General features: G+C 39.2%; 1 protein-coding gene across 8 annotated transcripts in view; it reads left to right on the forward strand.

The window, feature by feature from the left end:
- PTH2R (parathyroid hormone 2 receptor) overlaps positions 1-25,878 on the forward strand; it is a 128,912-nt gene that overhangs the window by 92,606 nt on the left and 10,428 nt on the right. For all 8 annotated transcript variants that reach the window (XM_045034412.1, XM_045034410.1, XM_003991086.6 and 5 more), the window contains 3 exons: positions 7,093-7,153; positions 15,204-15,270; positions 24,340-24,434. In XM_045034412.1, the coding sequence (XP_044890347.1) occupies positions 7,093-7,153; positions 15,204-15,270; positions 24,340-24,434 (223 nt within the window). The remainder of the gene's footprint in view (positions 1-7,092; positions 7,154-15,203; positions 15,271-24,339; positions 24,435-25,878) is intronic.

The following is a 25,878-nucleotide window of genomic DNA, read 5'->3' on the forward strand; positions in this document are numbered from 1 at the left end:
TGGTCACACATAATAAATTCTTTTTTCTCTGTTTACTTATTGGTTTAATGGTTAGCTCCCCCATTAACTCTTATTTGGTCAGGGGCAGCTAGGTGGCTCAGTTGGTTAAGCCTCCAACTATGGCTCAGATCAAGATCTTGCAGCTTGTAAATTTGAGCCCTGTGTCGGGCTCTGTGCTGACAGCTCATAGCCTGAAGCCTGCTTGGGATTCTGTGTCTCCCTCTGTGCCCCTCTCCCTCTCACTCATGCTCTGTCTTTGTCTCTGTCTCTGTCTCTCTCCAAAATAAATAAACATTAAAAAAATTTTAAAAAACAGAATTTTAAAAAACAGTCCAGTGAGCTTCCATGCAAGTATGAATTTCATACCTTCCTTTACAACTCTTATTCAATTGTCCACAAGAACTTTGACATTGGAATTATACCTATAGTAGAGAAGCATCATTACTTGAAATCTTCTTTTTATCAAATGGTTTAAGAACAAACATGAAATCAAGTAGGCTTCACATGGAAACTTTCTTTGAAAAGCATTTTACATGGATATGTCATGTGCACTTAACCACAGTCTGAAACACTAATAACCAATCGTTATAGAATTACAGTTCTCCACTTAGTCTACCTTCTGACTCTCTTTGCAACTCCATTTAAAAAAAATGCTCTAACCCTCAAAATGCTCTCCTCATTGTCACTCGTCTTGCTTGTTCAATAATATATAATAAAAAAATGCTCTAGTCTAGGGCATATATAATTATAGGTGTATATTTTTAAGAATCTCTCTCCAATACTTAAATGCAGTTACCATTTAATGAAGTAAATGACTAAGACCATTTAAGTAATAGACTATTTTTCCCTTAGCGCTGACAGTCTGATTGGAAAATATCATTTTTATTTCTGACTCATTTTTCTAAATTCCTATAAGAAAAACAATGATCAACAACATTATACCTGCTTTGCAGGATCCTTGGCTGGAAATAGTTTAGAGTGAATCCAATTTTGTGCTTTCTTCCACTGATGTGACTTATGAGCTTCATTAGAGAAGAGAACTTGCTTGGATTCCTATGTTACTCATTGGACCCAGTCATTATAACTTTAAGCTCTCTTCGGCTAAATAAATACTCAGAACATTATTGCTCACATTATGGTGATGTGTGCAGCTTTATCATTTACATTGATTTTGCTGATTCTTAAGAATAAATTGGAAAGGAAGGAAATTACAGTCTAAAGAAGAAGAGATGCCATATCTGACCTTTAGTAAATTGAAGGCAAATGTTTAAAATAACTGTTTTTACACGTCTTCATCACAAAACAAGATGTATACCAAGGAGTAAAGGCAAATTCTGATGATGACTATATTTCTTTTCTTTCAACCAACCACATTTGTAATTTTTCCCATTCCTGCTTCAGTTTTCTCATAAACTGGGCGCTTTATTCTTGGTTCCATTTTGTTCTTTCATGCATGCATTATTTTTCTATATATTTAATTCTATATTGAAAAGGTATCAGTCTTATTCATTCATCCTTATTGAATGTAGTCATTTACCTCTATAGTAGCAACCATTCTTTTTTTTTTAATTTTTTTAATGTTTATTTATTTTTGAGAGAAAGAGAGCATGAGGGGGAGAGGGACCGAGAGAGAGGGAGACACAGAATTGGAAGCAGGCTCCAGGTTCTGAGCTGTCAGCAGAGAGCCCTATCAGGGGCTCAAACTCACGAACCGTGAGATCATGACCTGAGCTGAAGTCAGACACTCAACTGACTGAGCCACCCAGGTGCCCCTGGTAGCAACCATTCTTCATTTTCAACTGTTAGATAAGGTGCCAGGATGTACATATTATCATATAAGATCACCTATCCTGGTTCTACCAATTAGTCATGTCTCTTTTGCCAAACTTTCATGTAGAATATTTTCATATTCTGTATTCTCTGAAAATAATCAGGAGAATCGTCTGTATAACCTGATGTCAATTCAGCAAATATTTTTTGATTATCCAGTTGGCAGTAAATATAATTGAAATACAGAGATATGTCGTAAAGACTACACAAGAAACATGCAGTCTGACCAGTAGGTCATTTTGTTTTGTGTTTGCCTGTTCTGATCAGATGTATTATATTCAAAATATTTGATCTATAAGACCTGTTCTCCACAAAAATTATTTTTGATAGTCAAATGATACCTTTACACAATTAAAAATCTAGAAAAGCCATTTCTCCCATCCTTCATGATTTTTAATTCCCTTATTATTTCTACTGAAGATTGTCTTAAAATTACATTTAACAGAGTCAATAAAAGATCTATATTTTAGCCTTACCTTATGTAAGATAGAGAACAAGGTTTTCAGATGTAATTTGAAGTTTTACTCCTAACCATTTAAAATTACAGGGGCGCCTGGGTGGCTCAGTTGGTTAAGCTTCCGACTTCAGCTCAGTTCACAATCTCATGGTTTGTGAGTTCAAGCCCCACGTTGGGCTCTGTACTGGCAGCTTAGAGTCTGGAGCCTGCTTCGGATTCTATGTCTCCCTCTCTTTGTCTCTGCTCCTCCCTGGCTCGCTCTCTCTCTCTCTCTCTCTCTCTCTCTCTCTCTCTCAGAAATGAGTAAACATTAAAAAAAATTAAAATTATGTGGATGATTACCTCTTTAAAAGGAAACAAATTATAGTCAAGTTTAGATTTCCGTATGTAGCGATTATGTAGGTTTATCTCAGTGGGTTCACCTGGTTTTAAGATTTCACCTCATCTCCACCAGTTCGATCTACAGTTTCTGCCCACTGGCAATATTTAATTCAGTAAGCATATTTTCTTTTTTATTGTAACTCTTTTATTTCAGACTGTCCTTTCCTGCAGTACATTACTGCATTTTTTGGATTATAATAAAATATATTTTTATATATATTTAGTAATAATATATATATATATTTTTTAATTTTGTTTAAATGTTTTTATTTATTTTTGAGAGAGAGAGAGAGAGAGAGATAGAGCATGAGCAGGGGAAGGGCAGAGAGAGAGGGAGACACAGAATCTGAAGCAGGCTCCAGGCTCTGAGCTGTCACCACAGAACCTGACATGGGGCTTGAACTCACGATCTGTGAGATCATGACCTGAGGTGAAGTCGGACGCTTCACCGACTGAGCCACCCAGGTGCCCCAATAATAAAATATACTTAAAAAAAAATTCTTCTGTTTCCTGTAGCAATTCCATCTCAGGAGGAGGTAGCTCTTCTAAAGTTTCAGAAGCAGACACTCTTCCTTGTAACAATGGAAGACTTTCAAAGGTTTTGCAATTTTCCTGACAAAAAGATGTGCTCATTCAGTATTGGCTTCAAATTCTCCTCAGAGTTGAGAACGATTCTGCCAAAATCATAATGGAGCCATTTCTAAGTTCCTTAAAGAGATAGACAGATAGGCAATGGAAATGGAATTCCAGCATTCTGTGGTGGGTAGAGCGGGAACTGGAGGTATAGCCTGGAACTTCATGTCTGAGCAGTCAATATGTTGACTAGATTCCCTGGGAAATCAAGATTTCTGGTTATTAAGATATTGTGTGTCTATAGCTAATCCAGGAATCCCATGTCACGATGAGTCTCTAATTTTCAGAACTAACTTTACACTTTATGATCAACCTATTTTACTATTGTAAAATAGTACTGGCACCACAGGAGGAGAATAAGGATGAGGAAGGGCTTTATGAAGCCTGTGAAGTATCCAAAACGAGATGAAACTCCATAGACCAAGACGAGAAGATCCTATTTACTGCCTTTGGCTTCAAAGCCTCCCTGTTTTATGTGTGGACTGCTGCCCAAGTTTTTATTTGAAGAAAGGTTTTAATTGCCTAAGCATTTTTGACTACTGTTAATTAGTCCCAAACTTCATTTTAGTTTTTTAATTTTCTTATTATTAATTTTTTTTAATGTTTATTTGTTTTTGAGGGACAGAGACAGAATGTGAGTGGGGGAGAGACAGAGAGAGAGGGAGACACAGAATCCAAAGCAGGCTCCAGGCTCTGAGCTGTCAGCACAGAGCCTGATGCAGGGCTCAAACTCATGATCTGTGAGATCATGACCTGAGTGTAGTCTGTTGCCCAACTGACTGAGCCACCCAGGTGCCCCCAAAACTTCATTTTAAAGGGGAATAGTAATGGAGCCACATGAGAACCCATGTCTATTTTTTTTTTAATTTTTTAATGTTTATTTATTTATTTTGAGACAGAGAGCATGAGCAGGGGAGGGGCAGAGAGAAAGGGAGGGAGAGAGAATCATAAGCAGGCTCTGCACTGTCAGCATAGAGCCCAATGCAGGGCTTGAACTCAAGAACTGTGAGCTGAACTCAGGAACCTTGAGCTTGAACTCAAGAACCTGAGCTGAAATCAAGAGTCAGATACTCAACCTACTGAACCACACAGGCACCCTCCACCCCTGTGTTTACTTATTTTTAGACCAGAGATTGCTTCCCTCTCAGAGTCACTTATTTATACTGACATTTCATGAAGATTACTCAGCTCTCAAGGTAAATGTATATATTGAGTAACATTTGAATTTACAGTAAATTTACTTAAATTGGCATTCAGACTCAAAATAACATCTGAATTTCAAGCATTTTCCTCTATACTTATGTGTTCCCAATTATGTAATGATGTGATACCAAGATTGGTAATCAAAAATCCTTAAATCCCCAAAATGGTTTCAATTCTTTTTTCCTCCATGGTTGCCTCTGTGCTAGCTTTGTGAGTGAGAGTCTTCCAAGAGGATGAGAAAAGTAATTTCATGAAGACATAGTGTCTGATAGAAGATATTTGTTATAATGATCATCTAAAGCAGATTTCCAGCTCAATCGTCCTTGATCGATGTGTATGGAACATTATTCAGGAAATTGCTTGATTGAGAGATTGTAAAGGAAGCAAAAGATAAAGACCTGTAAATGAGAAAATGTGAAAATTCTGATCAAAGGCAGACACTTTTTTAAAATAGCCAAGGCAGCAGAACAGTAAAGAGAGCTATGTCAGGGCTCTTTGAACCACCCTGGCAGAAGGGGCCAGGCTGTCTTCATTACACAGCATCATTCTTGGTTCCTCCTCAGGGTGCTGACTGATAACTGAAGTTATGTTATTGATTTTGCATCTCCCTACAGAATATGCCTCAGAAAAATGGGAATATTGTTGATCTGTTTATTGTTTTATTTTCTGAAAGTAGAATAATCCTTGACACATACATGGGCACTTAATAAATGCTTACTGGGTGGATGGTTGGAAGGATGGTTGGATGGATGGATGGATGGATGGATGGATAGGTAGATGAGTAGATAGATGGATGTAGAGATAGATAAAATATGTGAACTGAACCTAAGAAATAATCAGAATTGGGTAGATCTATTTTTTTTGTTTATTTATTTTTGAGAAAGAGATAAAGAGACAGAGCGTGAGCAGGGGAGGGACAGAGAGAGAGAGATGGAGACATAGAATCCCAAGCAGGCTCCAGGCTCTGAACTGTCAGCACAGAGCCTGACGCAGAGCTCGAACTTGCCAACCATGAGATCATGAGCTGAGCTGAAGTTGGAAGCTTAACCGACTGAGCCACCCAGGTGCCCCCTGGGTAGATCTGTTTTGATAAAAACAATTTTCTGGAACATAGAATTTGAAATTTAGATGTTGTATGCAAGCAATAAATAAAATTGGAATATGGAGTTATAACATTAAATAACCACACAGTCAGGCTGCAGTGCTGAGGTTAAATTCAATGAGATCATCACCAGGGAGGCCAAAACTTTCTCTATTACAGGGCACCATCTTATTTTCACTTTTAATGGCATTTTTCTTCATCTGAACCTATTATTTTTCACTTTTTTTGCTAAAAAGGAAAACTCAAAAAATTACAAATGTGTTTTTAAAAGTAAAGAATTTAATATTGTGTTTAATAAAAATGTCCTAAGTTAGATTAAAACTTTTTCTCTCCCCTTGTAAAGTGCTTCCTAACTTCTGCAATGTTTTCATTATGCTCTGTCTTTCCTTTCTTCAAACCACTTTCATAAATTCCACAGAATGAGAAGCTGTCCATCCAACCCTTTGGTCCTGTTTTGTCATGTTCCATAAAAGTTATGGTTTGCGATTTTTTTTTGTGATGTCAGAGTCTAATCAACTATAACATGGACTGAACAGTCAGCCTTTACTGTGGGCACACTTTATACACTTGTGGAAAGTCAGTGTAATAGATTTGACATTGTAAGCTCACAAGGTGTTTATCATTTATGAAGGACACATATTTCAGCGCTCAAAGCCTCAAAGTAACATAGGGTTCACCCTTCGCTATGGTCTTAATGCATGCATATGCTTGTCTTGAGCCAACATGAACCCCCCTCAAAAGAAGAGGCTACACAGATTAAAACTTCCTAGTATAGCTTCTCTAATGGCTTGCACATTTAGAATGGCAAAGCTCTAATTTTTTACAATAATAGCCTCCCTGTAGCATCTCATGAAGTCTCTGGCTTCATTCCTCCGTGAAGGCTTGTAGCTATCAGTTTGGCAAGAATCAAAGTCCAGGGGCGCCTGGGTGGCGCAGTCGGTTGGGCGTCCGACTTCAGCCAGGTCGCGATCTCGCGGTCCGGGAGTTCGAGCCCCGCATCAGGCTCTGGGCTGATGGCTCAGAGCCTGGAGCCTGTTTCCGATTCTGTGTCTCCCTCTCTCTCTGCCCCTCCCCCGTTCATGCTCTGTCTCTCTCTCTCTCCCAAAAATAAATAAACGTTGAAAAAAAAATTAAAAAAAAAAAAAAAAAGAATCAAAGTCCAAAGCTCCAACTGCTACCTGCTTCTGACTCCAGGAACTTCTGTCCCCTCCCCATATGGCTTGATCCTACGTCCCTCAAGGGGACACTGGGCCAACCTTCAAATCTTCACACTTTCAGGGGCAAATGACAGCAATGTACCTGGCTCATTTCTCAGGGGGGTCAAGAGGAAAACTAAGAATAATTTTGTGTTGATATACCCATATTTTTCATGTCTATTTTCCTCTCTCAACTTTTAGTAGTATATTTTTATGTGTGCTGAGTATGAGATTAAAAATTCCTTTAATCTTAAAGTAAGTATGGTCCCTGAATCCCTTTTTGATTACAGGGTTCCCGGCAGCATTTGTTGCAGCCTGGGCTGTGGCGCGAGCGACTCTGGCTGACGCAAGGTGAGTGAAAAAGAAGAGGTAAAGAGAGAGCCTAAAATTTCCTAAGACTCAGTCTTCCTGCCTGGAATTTACACTGGCTGCTGTTGTGGACCACATTTCCTTTTATGGACATCATGTAGGAAATTACCTTGGTGAAATTATAGCCTTTGATACGTTACCAGCAAGCTATCCATCCCAGAGATCTTGGGACAGAAAGACTCACAGACCAGATTAGGATGCTTGACCTCTCTGGTTTGTAATATCATTTTAAAACATATTGTAAGAATTCAAGGGGAAGGAGATAGGTAAGTTAACATGCTTAAGATAATGGTGCAAGCATGTGGAAGGATCGCACCACCTGAGTCACGGGATAGGCAATATTCAGATCTCCTCTCTCAATCTGTCCATGTCAGCTGTCCCCACTTGATGGTGTGGTTTTGAAGACCAGAGATGTGGTTGCAGCAAGGAGACCCACAGACAGAAGGTGCCCTGGGCCAGTGACACACAATTGCTTTCTCGTATTGATGAGAAGAAAGTATACTTGGTCATAGTTATAGCTGGCCAGTTAGCCTGCTAAACAGCTTTGGGTTTTATTTGTGTTCCTTGGGCAAAAAATACATGGGCACGGGTTTCACCAATCAGTGGTGGAATTAAGATGTCAAGGATATTGAGCACTTCCTGTCTATCAGGGGTATTTTGTGTCTCATATATATGGTGTATCATGAATATATAGTGCCCAGTTATACTTATGTTTAACATGCATGGGCTCCACTTATTACATACTTATCTCTATTTGATGCAAACTATGGGTTTCATCCAACCCATTTGGGTTTTTTTGGTCTTTTATAGCATAATTAAATGTTTTCAAAAAATAAATGCACATTGAAGTGATTCACTAGGATTACCCAGTAGCCTGGGGCTAATTTGAAGTAGCATTTTATTATTATTATTATTATTTATTATTATTTATTATTATTATTATTTAATGTTTATTTGAGAGAGAGGGAGCGAGCGTGTGCGAGTGCATGAGGGAGGGGCAGAGAGAGAGGAAGACAGAGGATCTGAAGCAGGCTATGTGCTGACAGCAGTGAGCCCAATGTGGAACTTGAACTCATGAACTATGAGATCGTGACTTGAGCTGAATGAAGTCCAATGCTTAATCAACTGAGCCATGCAGGTGCCCCTGAAGTAGCATTTTAAAGTACAGTGCAGTGATGGTGAATGATGGTAAAAGACCTTATTTTTAGACTTACACAGACCTGAGTTCAAATCTTGGTTTAGCTGCTGTTAGCTTCAAGACCATGGGAAACACACATGACCTCTTTGTACATCCGTTTCTTAATATAAAACAGAGATAATAATGTATACATGACATTAATACAGACAAAACGCTTAGCACAGCCTGGTAGCTGACAGGCACTAAATGCGGACATAATGAGGAAGGGTTCAGGTGCAGGTAACTCACAGGCTTGTTCTACTACTTGTTGGTCTGTGACAACAGATGTACCACCTGGCCTCTCTCATCAATGAAGTGCAGGTAAAATGAATATTACTCTTCACAGCATTGTTGTAAGATTGAATGGGAATGTATGTAAAATACCTAGGGTTTTGGAATAGAGTTTGGAATAGTAAGTACTGAGTACTTATTAGCAAGTATTATTCCCTTATTTAATTAATTTATACCTATATGTAATGTCTGACCAAAAATAATGTTTTTGTTATGTTATTCCATTAGAAAGCAGGACTTATGTTTTCATTAATCCTAACTGATGGCATTTATCCTATCAAGCCAGCAGAGCCTTGATTCTGCTAAAGTTAGAGCTTAAAAATGAGGCTGGAGAAGAGATGGGGGCCACATCTTCCAGATCTTTATAGGTTACATTAGGATGGTTGTTTTCTTTTTTTTTCCTTTCAGTGACAATGACAACAGATTTGCATTTTATAAAGATCATTACCAGCATGAAAGGAAAAATGGGAGAAAAGTAATAATAAAGATGACAGCTAGCATTTTTTAGAAAAATTATTTACTTATTTTGAGGGGAGTGGGGAGAGGGGCAGAGAGAGAGAGGGAGAGAGAGAATCCTAAGCAAGTTTCATGTTGTTAGGGCGAGCCCAATGCAGGGCTCGATCTCACAAATCGTGACACCATGACATGAGCTGAAATCAGCAGTCAGACGCTTAACTGACTGAGCCACCTAGGCACTCCAGTAGCTAGCATTTTTGAATGATACCCACATTCCAGGCACTTTCTAAGGGTTCTGTAACTATTAGTTTAATTGAACTTCATAACAACTCTATGAGACTGAGGCCAGAATAGTTGTACCCAACATTGCACAGCCACAAGTGGTAGAGAAGGAATTTGTCTAGACAGTCGGGCTCCAGAGGCTCTCAATAAATGCCATGAGCAGAGTAGATGTTTCTTTTAAGACTAGTGGTATTTTTATTTTCTGTGGGGGAGGAGTGTTGTAGAGGGATTCCTTTTACATTATCACTGACAGCTGCTCACCCTTCAGTTGCTTCAACACCTCTGGTAATGAGGGATGCAGAGGGGACAATGCCCACTGTACCCTGGGCAGTTTTTCATGCCTTCATTATATCTGTGTTTTGTCCTTCTACCACTTGTAGTTCTATTCTCTAAATCAGAAATAATTCATCACCTATGATGGACTTTTTAATAGTTCACATTTTTTGCAAGGTATGAGCTCATGCTGGGGCATCGGTGTTGTACGTAAACATACAGAGCTATTTACTAGCCCATGTTTCTCTCATTCACATGATACGATTAAATCTACATTTCATGGTGTTCAGAAAGGAAAACCATAACTACAAGTAGTCTGCAACTTCAGTATGTTTGAACTCACTATCCCACCATGTAAAATCTTCCTTATCAAATTCCTGTAGCATTTTGTATGTATATTCTGTTATTTTCCCTTTCTTACATACTATCTTATTTCTCTTGATATGCATGTATAACTGTCAGATTTGAAAAAAAAAACCTATGAATTACAAACGGGTAGGAGTGAATGTCTCTGTTTTATAATAGAAAACTCTTCAATGCTTGCTGATCAGTTGTTATGGATCTATTTGGCCACTTTCCTCTATTTGCTAAGTGTCTCTTGAGCAAGATAAAGTCTGACTTGATGCAAACTGTGAGTTACCAGGAGATGCATTTTCTCGTCCGTTTGTTAATTGTGGCCATTTCCCTTAGCCTCAGACTTCCCATTTGTAAAATGAAAATATTCTTGGTGATGAGTAAGGTTGTGAGTCTGCAGGGGGTAGATTTGAAAATCAGATGAGAGCCCGTTTATGAAAGGGCTTTGCAAACTCCAACTTCTATTCAAACATTAAATTTGCTAATAATTGAGGGTTAATGTTATCAACATTATCATTATTGCTATATGTATACGATGATACTGGGAATGTCAAAGAAAACTTACAGTGTCTGCTATTTGATTTCTTGCGGGGTGGGTTGAGTCAGTAAAGAGGTACTAAATAATGCTAAATAATTTTACCCTGAGATGTGTAACCATATAACTTAGATTTGGAATTTTAGAGAAAATAGATCCTAAGGTATTTTTTCGTTCAATCCTCTCATTTGAGAGATGAATAAAATGCCTCCCAGAGACATCAGGTTACATCTCCAAAACCTACGGTCAGCCTGTAGCAATTTTGACTCATTCATTCGTTCAACAGATATTCCAAGCCTCGAGCATAGAAAGCAAGCAAAAATATTCACAATACATTTTATATTGAATTAGATAATTAGTTTTCTTAGTGATCTTTTATTCTTTCTTTTTTTTTTTTTAATTTTTTTTTCAACGTTTATTTATTTTTGGGACAGAGAGAGACAGAGCATGAACGGGTGAGGGGCAGAGAGAGAGGGAGACACAGAATAGGAAACAGGCTCCAGGCTCCGAGCCATCAGCCCAGAGCCTGACGTGGGGCTCGAACTCACAGACCGCGAGATAGTGACCTGGCTGAAGTCGGACGCTTAACCGACTGCGCCACCCAGGCGCCCCTCTTTTATTCTTTCTTGAAAATCATAAACTGAATCATACACCATTAACAGTCATATGTATTTTTTTTTAAGAAAAAAAGAATTATACGTCTATTGTTTTTGAGGCAAAACATCCTTTAGGTACACAATATTTCAAAAAGTACAACTGATACTGAATATTGCTCTGAAACAGTTGAATTAATGCCAAAAAATTAAATATAAGTTAGATCATGTGACTCCTCTGTGCAAAACATTTATTCCTGCCTTACTCAGAATAAAATTTTGAATTTTATAGTGTCCTGATCTGAACGTGATAATTGGGTTAAGGGGTCATTTTATATTTATTTTGCATATAAAATAAAACTGTGTTATCACATACATAGCATGATTTCAAAGTTGCCTAACTTGATTTTTCATGAAATTCAGCTGGTCTCTGGATAGAAAGTTTTTGTGGGTTTTCTTGAGGGTAATCTGACCTACAGAGAGTGCTCTGCCACAAAGTTCAGCTTTGGAGCCAGCTTGGGGCATCCTCAAAGGATGAATGGGATCTCTGCTCCTGTCTCTAATATTCGAGATTCTTCTTTTTTCTAATCTGACCTTCCAAAGCTAGAACTCTGATTTTCTCTGTAGCCTTGCCTATTAGAGGTAAGCCGACCAGACTCAGTTTTGGAAGATCCTCTAAATGCTACTGAATACACAAAGGAAGTCTTACAGTTCTAAACTTCTATCAAAAGTTATTTGGCTAAGCTAGGGTAAGAAAATTGAGTAGTTTTGATTGGACAAATGAGCTTAAAAAGTGAGTATATTTGTTTCTCTTTCTTTTTACTTAATGAAAGCAACCCCCCCCCCCCATTAGCTACCTTATTACCTTCTCCCTGCTCATTCAAAGGAGATGAGATGCCAACAGGCAAGGTGGGACCCAGTGGTGCAAAGGACCAAGAAAGATAGCTTCTATCATTTCGAGGAAATCTGCATGGTTCCCAGGGCTTCTGCACTTCCCCTGCTCTTGTCACATTGTGAGTTGTGGGTGCAGTGTGGTGTTCGGTCAGCACAACTCCCTGGATCTGTTCTGGCAGAACAGTGCCTCTCCTATTCCCGGTTCTGGCTCCAGGAAGTCCTAGTTCCTAGTTTCTAGTCAGACCCTTGTGCCTCATGCTCACTACTCAGAACTGCATTTTTAGTTACATTCATTTCCGCATTTTTGAGAAGGTTAAAATGTAATTTGTGAAGTCTGAACAGAGGGTAGTTTCTGAGCCATGTTAACAAACACAGCATGAGCTGGGACATTGAGGAATGAATGAATGAAAAGCAAGGATTAATAGTGTTTTCTTAAAAAAAAATGTGTCATCTCAGTTGTCTTTCATATCAAAGGGTGAATTTGAAACTTTGACATTGAAAATTATCAAAGTCAAGTTTTTCCTGTTTCTAGAGGTAGCTGGTTTTGACCTAGTTCCAAATAAAAGTATTTTATAGAGCTGCAATTGTACAACTGAACTGAAGTGTGTTAGGAGACACCGTGATGAAATGTCATTGAGGCAAAGAAAGAAGATTGTGGAGATATTACCAAAAGTCAAAGCAAAAAGAAAATTTACAGAATTCAAGAGCCTTGCAGCTAGTGAATCAGTGTTCAATTTATATTCATACAATATATGCCACTTTCCATTTAGTAGGAAGCGTTTTTCGGGTAGCATGATAGACATTCTGCACAACTCAGTCACACTTAATCTTTCCTGTATGGTTGAATAACGTGAAAAATACATGCATGCAAATAATGCTAGGAAAGGTTTAATAATGTGCGAGTGCAAAATCTCCCTGTCTTTGATTTCCATGTTATTCAAACTTCAAATCCATTGATTCTGCAGATTGCAGTGTATCAGGGTCAGGATTATACTTTGGTCTTGGGGTCTAGTTGATTCTACTGTGGTACATCTTTCTAATGGAATGCTGTGCTACTGAGCTGTCTTGGTACCGATAGGAAAAGAAATAAAAAATGTACTGTTAAAAAGAAAGAGCCAGTTGCAGAACAGAGTATACGTTGCACTTTTCATAGGGTAGGGGAAAATAAGATATAATATTTGGATTTGAATATGCATAAGAAAATACTAGAAACATATACAATAAAGTAATAAAAGATGTGATGTATACGGAGAGAGATGGGCAGAGGAAAATAGGAAGATGGGAAGAACTGAGATGTCTCAATGGCTGTCTTTTCATATAGTTTGATTTTTCAAATGGGAATGTATCACCTGTATGAAAATGTTAAAATTTAAAACTATATGGTCATTACATATATACTGAAAATGTTTTACCTTCAAGGGGTAGTTGAAATTGCTTTGTATTATCCATAACTTATTCATTAATTTAAAAGTAACTTTTTGATAAGTTTATCATCTAGAATTAAAAAATTATCCTTATATCCCTAATATTTTTTAAATAATTTCATTTATTGTCCCTACAATTGATGCTAGGTGTTGCCTAAGGAGAAAGAACCCAAGAAAGAAGCTTTGAGTCATGTATCTTTAATGTATAAAAACTGTTTAAAGTGCTACATTAAAGTTTCAAGCAGAATTAGTTTTTCTCAACACTGTTCCATTTATTCCAATTTCACCCAATCCCAAACCAGCCTGGGTGAGACTGAGTGAACTTACTTTCAATTCAATTCAATCCAAAAAATATTTGTCAACTACCTACATGCTCCATATTATTATAGGCACTTACACTACATCAGAAAATAAGAAAAACGTTCCCTGTTCATGTAGAAACTAAATTCTAGTTGGGATGGCAGTTGAGCAGAAGATAAACATAACAAATAGGTAAATCATATAGTGTTTTTATTAAGTACTGCTAAAAACAAGCTTTTTACAGTCAAAGATAAAATCATGGATTTTATGCTAATGTATAATGAGCATTGTCAAAGATCTTTCAACTCACTAATTAACGAGGGAACCAGTAAGATGCTGTAACTGGTTCAAAGAAGAAATATAGGAATCACACGCTTATATTTAGCAAAATGAACACTGAAATAAATTTATAAATACATGCAAAAATTCAGTCTTCATAAGGCAATAATCAATCATATTCCACCAAACACAACTAGTTTTCATTTCTATGTATAAAAATCACTTGCTTCTAGTTTTCTAATGCATATCTGTCAACAAGGATCATTTGCATTATTGTCAGTTTTTTTTTTTAATGTTTATTTTTGAGAGAGAAAGAGCATGAGCAGGGGAGAGACAGAGAGAGAGGGAGACACAGAATTCAAAGCAGGCTCCAGGCTCTGAGCTGTCAGCACAGAGCCCAACTTGGGACTCGGACTCACAAACTGCGAGAGCCGGTAACGTGAGCCAAAGTTGGATGCTTAACTGATTGAGCCACCCACTGTCAGCTTTTTATTGCATTTCGATGGATAAGAATGATTCACATTATTGTCAGTATTCTACAGCATGTGGAGTTACAGAATTGCTGGAACTTTTGGAAGTGAGAAGACTTTCTCATTCCAGTGATAAGAAAATGAAGTATCAGGTGTACCACATTTAGAAGACAATAATTTTTTGTGGCTCTGGAACTGTGGTCTTGACTCTTGTTGATATAAAATTAAACAATATTTATAATGGTCCACAGTTCATCGTATGGAAACCAAGACCCATTACACATTTTTTCACTAGTTTGGGTATTTAATGAGATGTGTGTGTGTGTGTGTGTGTGTGTGTGTGTGTGTGTGTGTCTACTTATCTTTCAATCAAAAGCTTGGGACGGGGGCAGGGGGGGTGCACCTGGGTGGCTCAGTTGGTTAAACATCCAACTTTGGCTCAGGTCATGATCTCACAGTTGGTGAGTTCAAGCCCCACATCAGGCTCTATGCTGATAGCTCAGGGCCTGGAGCCTGCTTCAGATTTGTGTCTCCCTCTCTCTCTGCCCTTCCCCTGCTTGCATTCTGTCTCTCCCTCTCAAAAATAAAAAAACATTTAAAAAAAGGCTTGGGACAGGAATGTTCAGTAAAACTTAAAATGCTACTTGGTTCTCACTGCCTATTTGCTTGTCAATTTATTCATGAAAATTCTTTTCATATCTCAGATGCTGGGAACTTAGTGCTGGAAACATCAAGTGGATTTATCAAGCTCCAATCTTAGCAGCTATCGGGGTGAGTGTAAAAAGCCTGTGTAGTAGAAAGAAAGGAATAGGATGCATAATTAAGTTGCTGCTAAAACTGAGAGAGAGTGTGTCTGTCTCTTTCTTCTACAAAGGTTTAGGAGACTCGCACATTACAGCAATAGCTGTTGGGAGAGTCTGGGCTAGGATCATACCAGTACTTGTGGCTGATGCTGAGATCTATGCAGAGAGCACAGACCTTGCTTTAATCAGCTAGCACATGGTTAAATTCCAGGGCTTCAAGATATCTGTGACCATTTACATGTTCAAGGAGTTGGAAGGTCCTAAAACTCTTCTTTCTTTACATCTGTTATATTATAGCTCCACTTTACTGTTCTGATCACCTGGTAGTAAGTAGGTCAGGAGGAGAGGGCAAATAGTGGGAGAACAGAGGAATTACTGGGAGAAAGAAAAATGATAGGACGCTTCATTATAAAGCATTGACTAAACCTCTTCCTTGGCATAATGTCTTCCAGTAGTTAAGAGGATGCTATGTGGAGACATATTCCACAGAATCCTGTCTGATATGTAATAGAAAAAGACTGGAGTAGGCAATGTGTATTGCATGGACCTTATCTGCCTATAATATTTCACGGGTGTATTATATCTGTGTTGTGAAAGAAAACAAAGTTACACTTCTTTGTGTCTGACAAAACTCACCAAAATGTTTACTCTTGACTTCCCTTGAAGGCTTTATCGCTTCTCTGTGGTTTGATGAAGAAATTATACCATCTCATGTTTCTTGTGTTAATTCAAGATTGTAAACATCTTAATACAATGACTTATGTTCCCATATTAACTGTTAAATCATTTGAAAGTAATGTCGGAGTCTAATTCTTAATGATTTTCTTTTTTTGGTCTTTCTTTGTTCTCCAGTTTCTTACTTTTCTCATTTTGTTTTCTGTAGCACAATGCATCACCCAGTTTGTCATTATGTTGCCACACTGGATACAGAGGGACAGCTATTAATGGGACTGAGGTTTTGTAGTATTTATCCAGACTCAGAGAAAAGCTTGTTTATTTCATAGGAAAAATGCAGAAAGAAAAATAGAAAAGATTGAAAAGGACTCTTCATTTCAAAAGCCCATTGGTGTAAGTGCTTATAGGGGAAATAAAATGTAGAACACTTTTAGAGAAGCCGGTTTGTATCCTTGAGAAAACAGCATATTAACAAAGTAGAACAGATTCTATGTCATAGGAGAAGCTATAAACGAACTGTGGGTAAATGAATGAACGACTTACATTTATAAACTCTTATCATTTAATTTTAATTTTAATGAAGGGCTGCTTTCTTAGTCTGGGGATAAACCACCCCATCAAACCATTTGGTGATAAACTATATCCCTGCGGGAACATGAATGAAGTTAAAGATACAAATTCACTTTATGAGGTAGGGTCTGGTGTTTACCACTCTGATTTCCCTTTTATCCTCTAATACTCTATCCTCATCTGTGCTTCTCCACCTTTCATTTTCTTTCCTCCTTGTTCCTCCTCTACTGGGTTCGCTCATCCATCACTTACCATCCTCTTTTTAAGGGGTCTTCTTACTTTTAGTGTCTTCAGTGCTTTGTACTAGAATTGTGAAATAAGAGATAATTAAACATTATATGAAAATGTAGGTGAGTTTAAGAACATCAAGTGTGAGTTTTCATTTGCTGGGAAGAAAAGACCTGTGAAAAGTCTAAGAGATCCTTGCAAAATTAATAACTGAAGCAGAGGACAGTGGAGAAAAGTAAATCATAGGACGTCTTCCATTGAAACCGTTGATTTAAAATTTTTTTAATGTTTATTTATATTTTAGAGAGAGAAAGAGAGAGAGAGCGCACAAGCAGGGGAGGGGCAGAGACAGAGGGAGATGCAGAATCCAAAGCAGGCTCCAGGCTGTCAGCACAGAGCCTGACCAGGGGCTCCAACTCACAAACTGTGAGATCATGACCTGATCTGGGAACGCTTAACCGACTGGGACAAAGTGGGATGCTTAACCAACTGAGCCACCCAGGCACCCCCAAAACCATTGATTTTTTAGCCAAAGCTTTGTGTTTTTGTGTTTGTTTGTTTGCAGATCTTAGTTACATTGTCAACATGGATGAGAAGTTTATTTGCTGAAGTTTCTAAACTGAAAAGTAAAACAGTAAAGTTAGGTGATTATGGAGGGTCTTAGAAGATCCCCCATTGGGGAAAGAGAGCTAGAAATGATGGTACACTCAATGCATTTTGAAGAAAACTTAGGGGGAAGCCACTTTCATATTCTCGAACTAAAATTATGACAGCTCCAAAGCAAGAATTCTTAAATGTTTTTCCAATATCACCACACCCATTTATTCTCATGAATCAGAGAAGATTCAAGAGAAGCTTTGTGTTCTTTGAGCGACCATTTTGTTTTAGTGTTACAGTTCAGTTATCACAGTTCCCTTTAAGATCCTCTCATTTCACTGTAGAACCAGTCTGTAAGGAAAGAGGTGTGCCTGAACCTCATCCTCGTGTTCTGAGTGACAAGGCTCCCTCCTCTCAGCTCCTCAGTGTCCTGAAGCTGGGAAGCATGACAAATAACAGCAAACACTGCACAGTGCTTACCTTGCAGTGGGCACTGTTTTAAGTGCTTTATTTACATAGATTTATCTAATCTTCTAGAAGAGGAAACTGCCCGAGGTCACACAGCTAGTAAGTGATGGAGTAAGTGGCTAGTAAGTGGGGATTCTAACTTCAGGCCCACTGTCTCTACCCAATGAGCTCCTTGCACGTATAATAAAATCTAACGTTCCTGATAGTCTAGAGAAGCCCCCGGTCACTCGTGCCTGCACCATTTACATGTAGTACCTCAGCCACATTGTTTTCCTTTCAGATCCTTGAACTTGTCCACCTCTGCCTCCTCAGGGCTTTCCCACATTCTGTTCTGTACCCCTGGAAGGTGGGGTTGTGCTTTCTTCCATTCCTCACTTTAAATGCCACTTCTTCATTGTGGCCTCCTTGATGCCTCCAGTCTAAATTAGGTCACACCTGTCATAACCCACAGAGCAAGGTGAGGTTTTTTTCCTTCTCAAGATCATCACAATGTATGAAGCTCCTAATTGTTGAGCGTCCATCTTGCCCTCTAAGCTACAAGGATTATGTGATCAAGAACCATATTTTCCCTAAACTTCTATATTTCTAGTGCCTAGCAGGTTTCCTGGTGCAGAGTGGCCACTCAATAAATATTTGTTGAAAAAATAAAACTGTGTGCGAAGTAGATGCCCTGGGGAACTGGCAAGAGGCAAGAAGTGACATGAGAGCACCAAGCAAAGTGCTGTGTAATTACAGAACCTCTGCATTTCCTGTAACCTTTTCATTTCCAGAGAAGGTAACTAGAGTCCACACAGATAAAGGTCACAGATAGTGTGACAAAATAAGACTAAGCACGGTTTTGACCATGTTCTTGTCACTTGCACTCCAAAACGTGTCAAGATTGTTTCTTGAATTTATGGGAAAAAGGTCTTTCAATTTTTAAGGCAATATTTATAGTTTTTATATATTAACTTTGGATAAAATATTTGTTTTTCAAACTTGCATTGCATGTGGCAGGGTTTTATGTAATTAGATGTGCTCCATATACGCTATCAGAAATTATTTGCCAAGAATTTTAAATATAGGTTGGATCCCTCACTTAATTCTGGCTTTGGATACTGGAATAGCAGAGATTCTCTTAATTGGAATTTTGTGTATCTGGGAGTAAAATCTGGGAGTAAATGTGATCAGAAGTTCTACGCTATATATAAAGCAAACTGAATTTAAGAGAACATAGGAGTTTATAGAGAATAAGCATTTATAGGTTCTAACTTGAAGAAGTCATATCGAGAGAATCGAATTTTAGAGATCATCAGACTTTAGTATAAATTTAGGATGAACCACTGTATTTTGGAATCACACAATCTAAAATTATAGCACTGTTGTTGGCTTTGTTTTATTCACAAGTGTTAAAACCATGTTTAAGAGAACATCAGAAAACATTAGAAAACATTCATTTTTTTTGTTATGAAAATAAACATCTGCCAATATAACAATTTGTTATTCACCTGCAACATGCTGTTGATTTGAGGATGATTAAGAAAAAATTCTTCTGTATAACATCAAACTCTGAGAGGAATACTTCCTGGTCGACAGCAGAGACGGAGCGTTGTTTTGGTGCTGGGCCTTCCAGAACATCAATTGAAGGAAGAAGAGGGCACGCAGGGCAGCATGGCCTGGAAGAAGTGGTAAAGGTTTAGTTGGTGGATGTAATCCATCCTGACCAAGGGGGCCACCGCCCCTGGAGACAGGAGGACCTACATTCACACAGGAGGCTAAGGGGCAGACTCCTAACCCTGGAGATGCTGCAGGGCAAGTGTGCTCGTGGCAAGCTCCCAAGGCAAAGAAGGATGGGCCAGGTCAAACAAAGTCCATATTCTTCCCACATTTGCTCATTAAATACTTAGGTTTGTCTCCTTCAGGGCTGGAGAGAGTGAAGGGGAGAACGGAAGTGCGGAAGTGTGCGTCAGTTGAGCAGCGCCCCCTGGCAGGGACAATCGGGACCAGGAGAAAGCACCCCTCCCCCGCATGTGTCCAAAGGCAGAGATGAAAATTGCAGGGGCCCAGAGATGGGTTGATAGAGGTTTTACAACAGTGGGCTTTCCTATACATAAATTCTGACTTCTTTCTCTGAGCATGTCTTTTATGATAGACACGTAGAAGTGAACACTCTACATGAAAGGGGGATATGCTGATTTCCCAGAATATAACTAGGGCTTGGAGAGGGCATATCTCACGCAATTATTCATTCCCTCATTTAACAAGTCCCGATTAAACACCGAGAACATTGCGGGTGCTGGGTGAGGCAATGGCCGTGATACGGTGGGGCGACAGACACCAGTTCCTCCTGAAGCTTAAGCAGAGTGGGTGAGGCAAACATTTAAACGTGACAAGTGCTGGGGTGAGGTTGGAACAGCTTCAGAGGAAAGCTGACATTCAGCCTGAAGCCTAGGAAAATGAGCTACCCTCGTGAGGGAGGGGGAGCAGAGGGAGTGAGAGAAGGATCCGTGCCAAGAGGGCTCTGGGAACAAAGTCTCAGAGATAGCCTGCGGGGCCAGAGGTTTCCAGGCTGAAGTTTTGAGTTCTTTGTTTCAATTCATCTGTGCTTCACTTTGAATCCATCTTTAAATTTTTAATTGAGAGAGAATCTAATGTTTACATTTGCATTATTTAAAAACCACATTTGCATAAAATTGATTCTATATGTGACTGGTTTTAATGCTGACGAGGGGGTCATTTTATTCACCTTCTCGGTTTTGGTTTTTTCTTTGTTTTATCTGTGCTTTGCCTGAAGTAGACCTTTAAGCAAAATTTTACAAGAGGTTTACATGAGAGATGCGAGGACTCTCTAATTTTCTCTTAGAATCGTGTCTTCATCTTCTAAAATCAAATTGAAGAATCTCACCAGGACGCATCTTCTTGGTCTCCTTCTTTTATCATTCCATTTGCCCCGCTTATGTATAACATCATTTTTCCGTCTACAGGCTCAGATCTTCCTTTGGCGCAGGGACTTCTCCCTCATATTTTTATTGGTTTGTTCAATTTATCATTATCTTTTCTGCAGAAGGAGAAATAAACCTACATGATAACTTGCAATTCCCTGTCGTCCACACAGGCACCTCTCCCCTCATCGTGTGGGTGGTTCTCTCTGTTCTTTACCTCCCGTGTGGGAAGCGTCTTCAGTGGTCTTCCACATTGCTGGATGTGTTCTCCTGCTTTGTTAGATCTGCTGTTTGCTGTTTCGAATACTGATTTTAAGACTTGATTATATCTTATTTTATTTAATTAATTAATTTATTAAAAATTTTTTTTAATGTTTATTTAGTTTTTGAGACACACACACACAGAGTCAGGGATGAGTGGGGGAGGGGCTGAGAGAGAGAGAGAGAGAGAGAGAGAGAGACACGCACACACAGAATCTGAAACAGGCTCCAGGCTCTGAGCTGTCAGCACAGAGCCCGACGCGGGGCTCGAGCTCATGAACCGTAAGATCATGACCTGAGCAGAAGTCAGATGCTTAACCGACGGAGCCATCCAGGCTCCCCAAACTTGATTATAGTTTAGATTCTTTACAATCTTTTCTTAATCCATCCTGCTCTTTAAGTTTCTGTCTCCATGGTAACTCAACTCTATTTTATGGACAGTACGGTGCAGTGGTTGAGTGCATGCTATTGCGTCCAGGCGGCAAGGGCCTCAGGAGGCCTCTGCCACGTGCTGGCTGTGTGACTGGGAATAATTTGTGTAAACTGTTACTCAGATTCCTCATCTGTAAAATGGGGCAATAATATGCCTATCTCCTGTGAAGACTGAGTCACTTCGCGTAATACACTTAAGTGGTCAATAACTTAGTTTCTAATTACCCTTTATTCTATACTTCCCTAAATTATTCAGAGTAATTATTTGGAATTTCACCCAACTATTGTCGCAGGTATCGGTATATTTCGTTAGTTGATCTTTTAAGGCAGCACGTTTCACTCAATCTTAGTTTTTCTTAATTCTTTCCATAATCCACTTCCTTGTCCTTAAATGCATCATCTTAGTTATTAAAGTGATGTATCGGAAGTGTGTATTTTCTGTAGTCAAATTCTTCGGAGTTTTCAGTATTTATTTAGTGTGGTCCGCTGGCCAATTCCTGGTCGTGAGCTTTTTAATATGGATGGAGTTTAAGGTTGGCCTGCCTGAAGCCATCTACAATTTTTCCTTTTCCAGGAATGGGAAATGACAAGTGATAGTCCCCAGTTGGCATTGCTTCCATAGCTATGCCAGCTTTAGTTCCTACCACTTCGTCCTTTAAGGGTAATTACACAGCATCGCTTCTCACCAGTTTGACTCCCAGCTGCACTGTATTGCCCGGGGCTGTAGTCATAGGGAGAGTAGAATTAATGAGGCCTGACATGAGTGGCTGTTCACAAAGTAGCACTCATGTGACATCTGTGAGCAGCTCTCACCCTCTTATTGAAAAAGATTTTGTGTCTTAGGCACAGGCGTGGCTCAGTCGGTTGAGCATCTGACTTTGGCTCAGGTCATGATCTCACTGTTCTGGAGTTGGAGCCCCCCATCAGGCTTGCTGCTGTCAGCACAGAGCCTGCTTGGGAGTCTCTGTCCCCCTCTCTCTACCCCTCCCCTGCTCATGCATGCTCTCTCTCTCTCTCTCTCTCTCTGTCTCAAAAATAAACAAACATTAAAAAAAAAAAAGAAAATGATTTTACATCTGGAGCCAGGTGTTGCGGTGGGTGAGGATGAATGGAGGTCCTCAGCTCTCATGTTTTGCATTTTTTTTTATCCTGAAGAGAAGGTATAAGATAGTGGTTAAGAATTCACAGTATAGACCCACACAGACCTGGGTCAGATTCCCCTGATAGCTGGGTAGCTTAGGTCAAATCAGTTGATCTCCTTGGGCTGGAGTTTCTTCATCCGTAATAAAGGGACCTATGCTTGTCCCATATTCCTGTGAGCATTTAAACTCAGGTGTTCAATAAATGGCAGCTCTTACTGGCCTGAAAAATCCTTATTCTTCCACCAGCTCACAGTGCACCTGTGTCCTTCCTCCAGGGTATGGGGCTCAAGTCTCAGCCCCTAGTTCTTGTAAGAAGTGTGCAATCAGTGAGAGGTGAGAGCATAGTCAGTAGGTAGGATGGCAAAGAAGGTGGCAGGGGGCTGAGGGCTGATGGAGACGATCAGCTGGACCCAGGAGAGGGGCACATGAATCACCCCACAACCCCAATTCTTCGAATTCCAGAAATGGTTGAAAACTCGGCAAGACAAGTTTTATTTTCCAAGATCCAGAACTTGATCGGTCCTCTCTTCCTGCTGTTCATCTGCCGCTAACACAAGCCCACTCTTGGCAACCCACATTACCGTTATTCCTAAGTAGTGACACTTTCTGGACTGCAGGCATCTCCAGGGCCTCAGGCTTCTACTTCCCTATGACCCTAGACCTGGAGATCTTTTCTTTTTCTTCATTTTGGATCTCTTTTCTGATTCTTGTGGCCCACAGACATCAAAGGGCTTATCCTACCACCACCTCCCCAACATTTTTAAAACCAGAACTTGATTGTCTCTGGAGTTCTCACACCTGTAATATTTCAAATTCAATCTAACTGCCTCCAGTGGGGGCCTATTCTTAGACAGCATCTTGTTTTGTGTGTGCCTGAGAAGTGTTTTTAAAATATTGTTTTAGGGGCGCCTGGGTGGCGCAGTCGGTTAAGCGTCCGACTTCAGCCAGGTCACGATCTCGCGGTCCGGGAGTTCGAGCCCCGCGTCGGGCTCTGGGCTGATGGCTCGGAGCCTGGAGCCTGTTTCCGATTCTGTGTCTCCCTCTCTCTCTGCCCCTCCCCCGTTCATGCTCTGTCTCTCTCTGTCCCAAAAATAAAATAAAAAAAAAGTTGAAAAAATAAAATATTGTTTTAATTGAAGTGTACATAACATACAGTGTTAGTTTTAGGCGTACAACTTAATAGTTTAACAATTATGTACATTACTCAGTGCTCATCAACATAAGTGTGCTCTTAATCCCTTTTATCTATTTCATCCATGCCCCACATCATTTGCTTTTTTTTTTTAAACCTATACACTTCACTCAATACTTTTCATATGTCATAAGAAGGACAGCGTCCCCCAAACAACTCTATTATTCCTCTCCCTAAGATATATACAGAAGCTGGGAACTCATTTCAAAAAGGGCAGGTAGTTACATTTGTATAACTATTATCCTTTATCCTGCCAGTCTGCCACAGGACTTCATCTGAACTTGGGTTTGGAAATTCCCTATGGATTCTGGCAGATCATCCTCTGGCATTTTTAGTTTCCAGTGCTGTTGCAACTTTTTATCTCTGTGTTTTCATGAGGGCAACTCAAGAATCACTAGCTGTCCAGTATCTTATCTCAGAGTCCCTCTTTCACATATATGGAATGGGTAATTTATGGTTTTTGAATACAAAGAAGTTCAATTTGTATAACTTTTTATAAACATCTTGATGGCTAAGTTAATAACTCTTTGTAATATTACCTTCTCTTTCAGCTCAATTTTATTCTGTTTCTGAATACGGTTAGAGTTCTGGCTACCAAAATCTGGGAGACCAATGCAGTTGGGCATGACACAAAAAAGCAATACAGGTAATTCCAGGACAGGCATCTACCAGAGGAAATATTTTGGTTACTATTTAGCGTAAAGAACAGGTATTGATTGATCTGAAATGTCTCTGAGAGATAAATTTGTGAATATGAATTTTCACTTGGTTTAGTTATGCCATTTATCAGAAATGCATAGATATATTTTAGGAAAATCTAAGTAATCCAGAACCTTCCTAATGTGCTTACATTTTAAGTATTAAGTATAATTTTTTTAATCTGTTCTTAGCAGATTGGGATTTTCCCATAAACAATGTGACTACCCAGAAAATCTCTTGTTGATGATCTTAGCAGACAATTTTATCTGTGTTCTTTTTTTTTTTAATGTTTATTTATTTTTGAGAGAGAGAGAGAGAGAGAGAGAGAGAGAGAGCAAGTGGGGGAAGGGCAGAGAGAGAAGGAGATAGAATCTGAAGCAGGCTCCAGGCTCTGAGCTGTCAGCACAAAGCCCAACACAGGGCTCGAACCCACCATCCGTGAGATCATGACCTGAGCTGAAGTCGGATACTTAACCGACTGAGCCACCCAGGGGCCCCTCTGTGTTCTTAAAATAATATGTCATAACTGAAAATATCAAGAAGGTGGGTTTGCTGTATTGTTTCCAATCTGTCCATCAAACTGGCCCCTACCAAATATAAATTTTTAAGAACGTTCAAATACACTGAGCAAGACACATTATTCAGTCTTTCATGAAGAAAAGGGCAAATTGAATGTTTATGATCATTATCAAGCTATCTTAAGGGTATTCCCACTTTTCCCAATGACAATTTTGGGAGTCTCGAATAATAACAGCCTCTATCCAACTGTACACACATCCAGTGGTCAGGTGGATGTGGATTGATCTTTATAATCCCAAAGTAATAACCACTTCTTTCTGTCTTGGACTGTTAGGAAATGCTGTCTGAGACACAGAAAGGAAGAAACCATAGTCAGTATTTTGGTTCAGTGTCACAACTGTTCTCGAAGCCCTTTGTTGAATTATTTCCCTCTACTGTGTAGGCAACTTTCACTGTCAGGCAGAAAAGATGACGGGTATAGACTGGAGTCTGGGATAAGACACACACTGAACAAACCAGTAGCTGCAGGCTCCAATTATTTTTAATGTGCTGCAAGCGGTATTATTATAATATAAATTGTGCCTAAGAGTTTACAGTGAAGGACCTTTGCCATACTAATATAGCCTGTCTCCTGTCACATCCCACTGATGAAGACAAAGGCCAGGGGATGACAGAACAGTGGAAAATGTAAATAGCTCTTCAATTTTCTCCATAAAGTGGAAAAGTACAAAGGTTTTTGAAAGCTGCTTATTTCTCTAGTTCTGAATAAAAGCTCCTTATTTTTATAGTTCTAAATGATGTGAACTTGAACTCTCAGTTAAAAGTTACCAAAGAGACTTGAGAAAAAATTCTGGAGAGAACAAAGGGTGAAT

Source organism: Felis catus, chromosome C1 (genome assembly GCF_018350175.1).
Source record: "Felis catus isolate Fca126 chromosome C1, F.catus_Fca126_mat1.0, whole genome shotgun sequence".
Taxonomy (NCBI): domain Eukaryota; kingdom Metazoa; phylum Chordata; class Mammalia; order Carnivora; family Felidae; genus Felis; species Felis catus.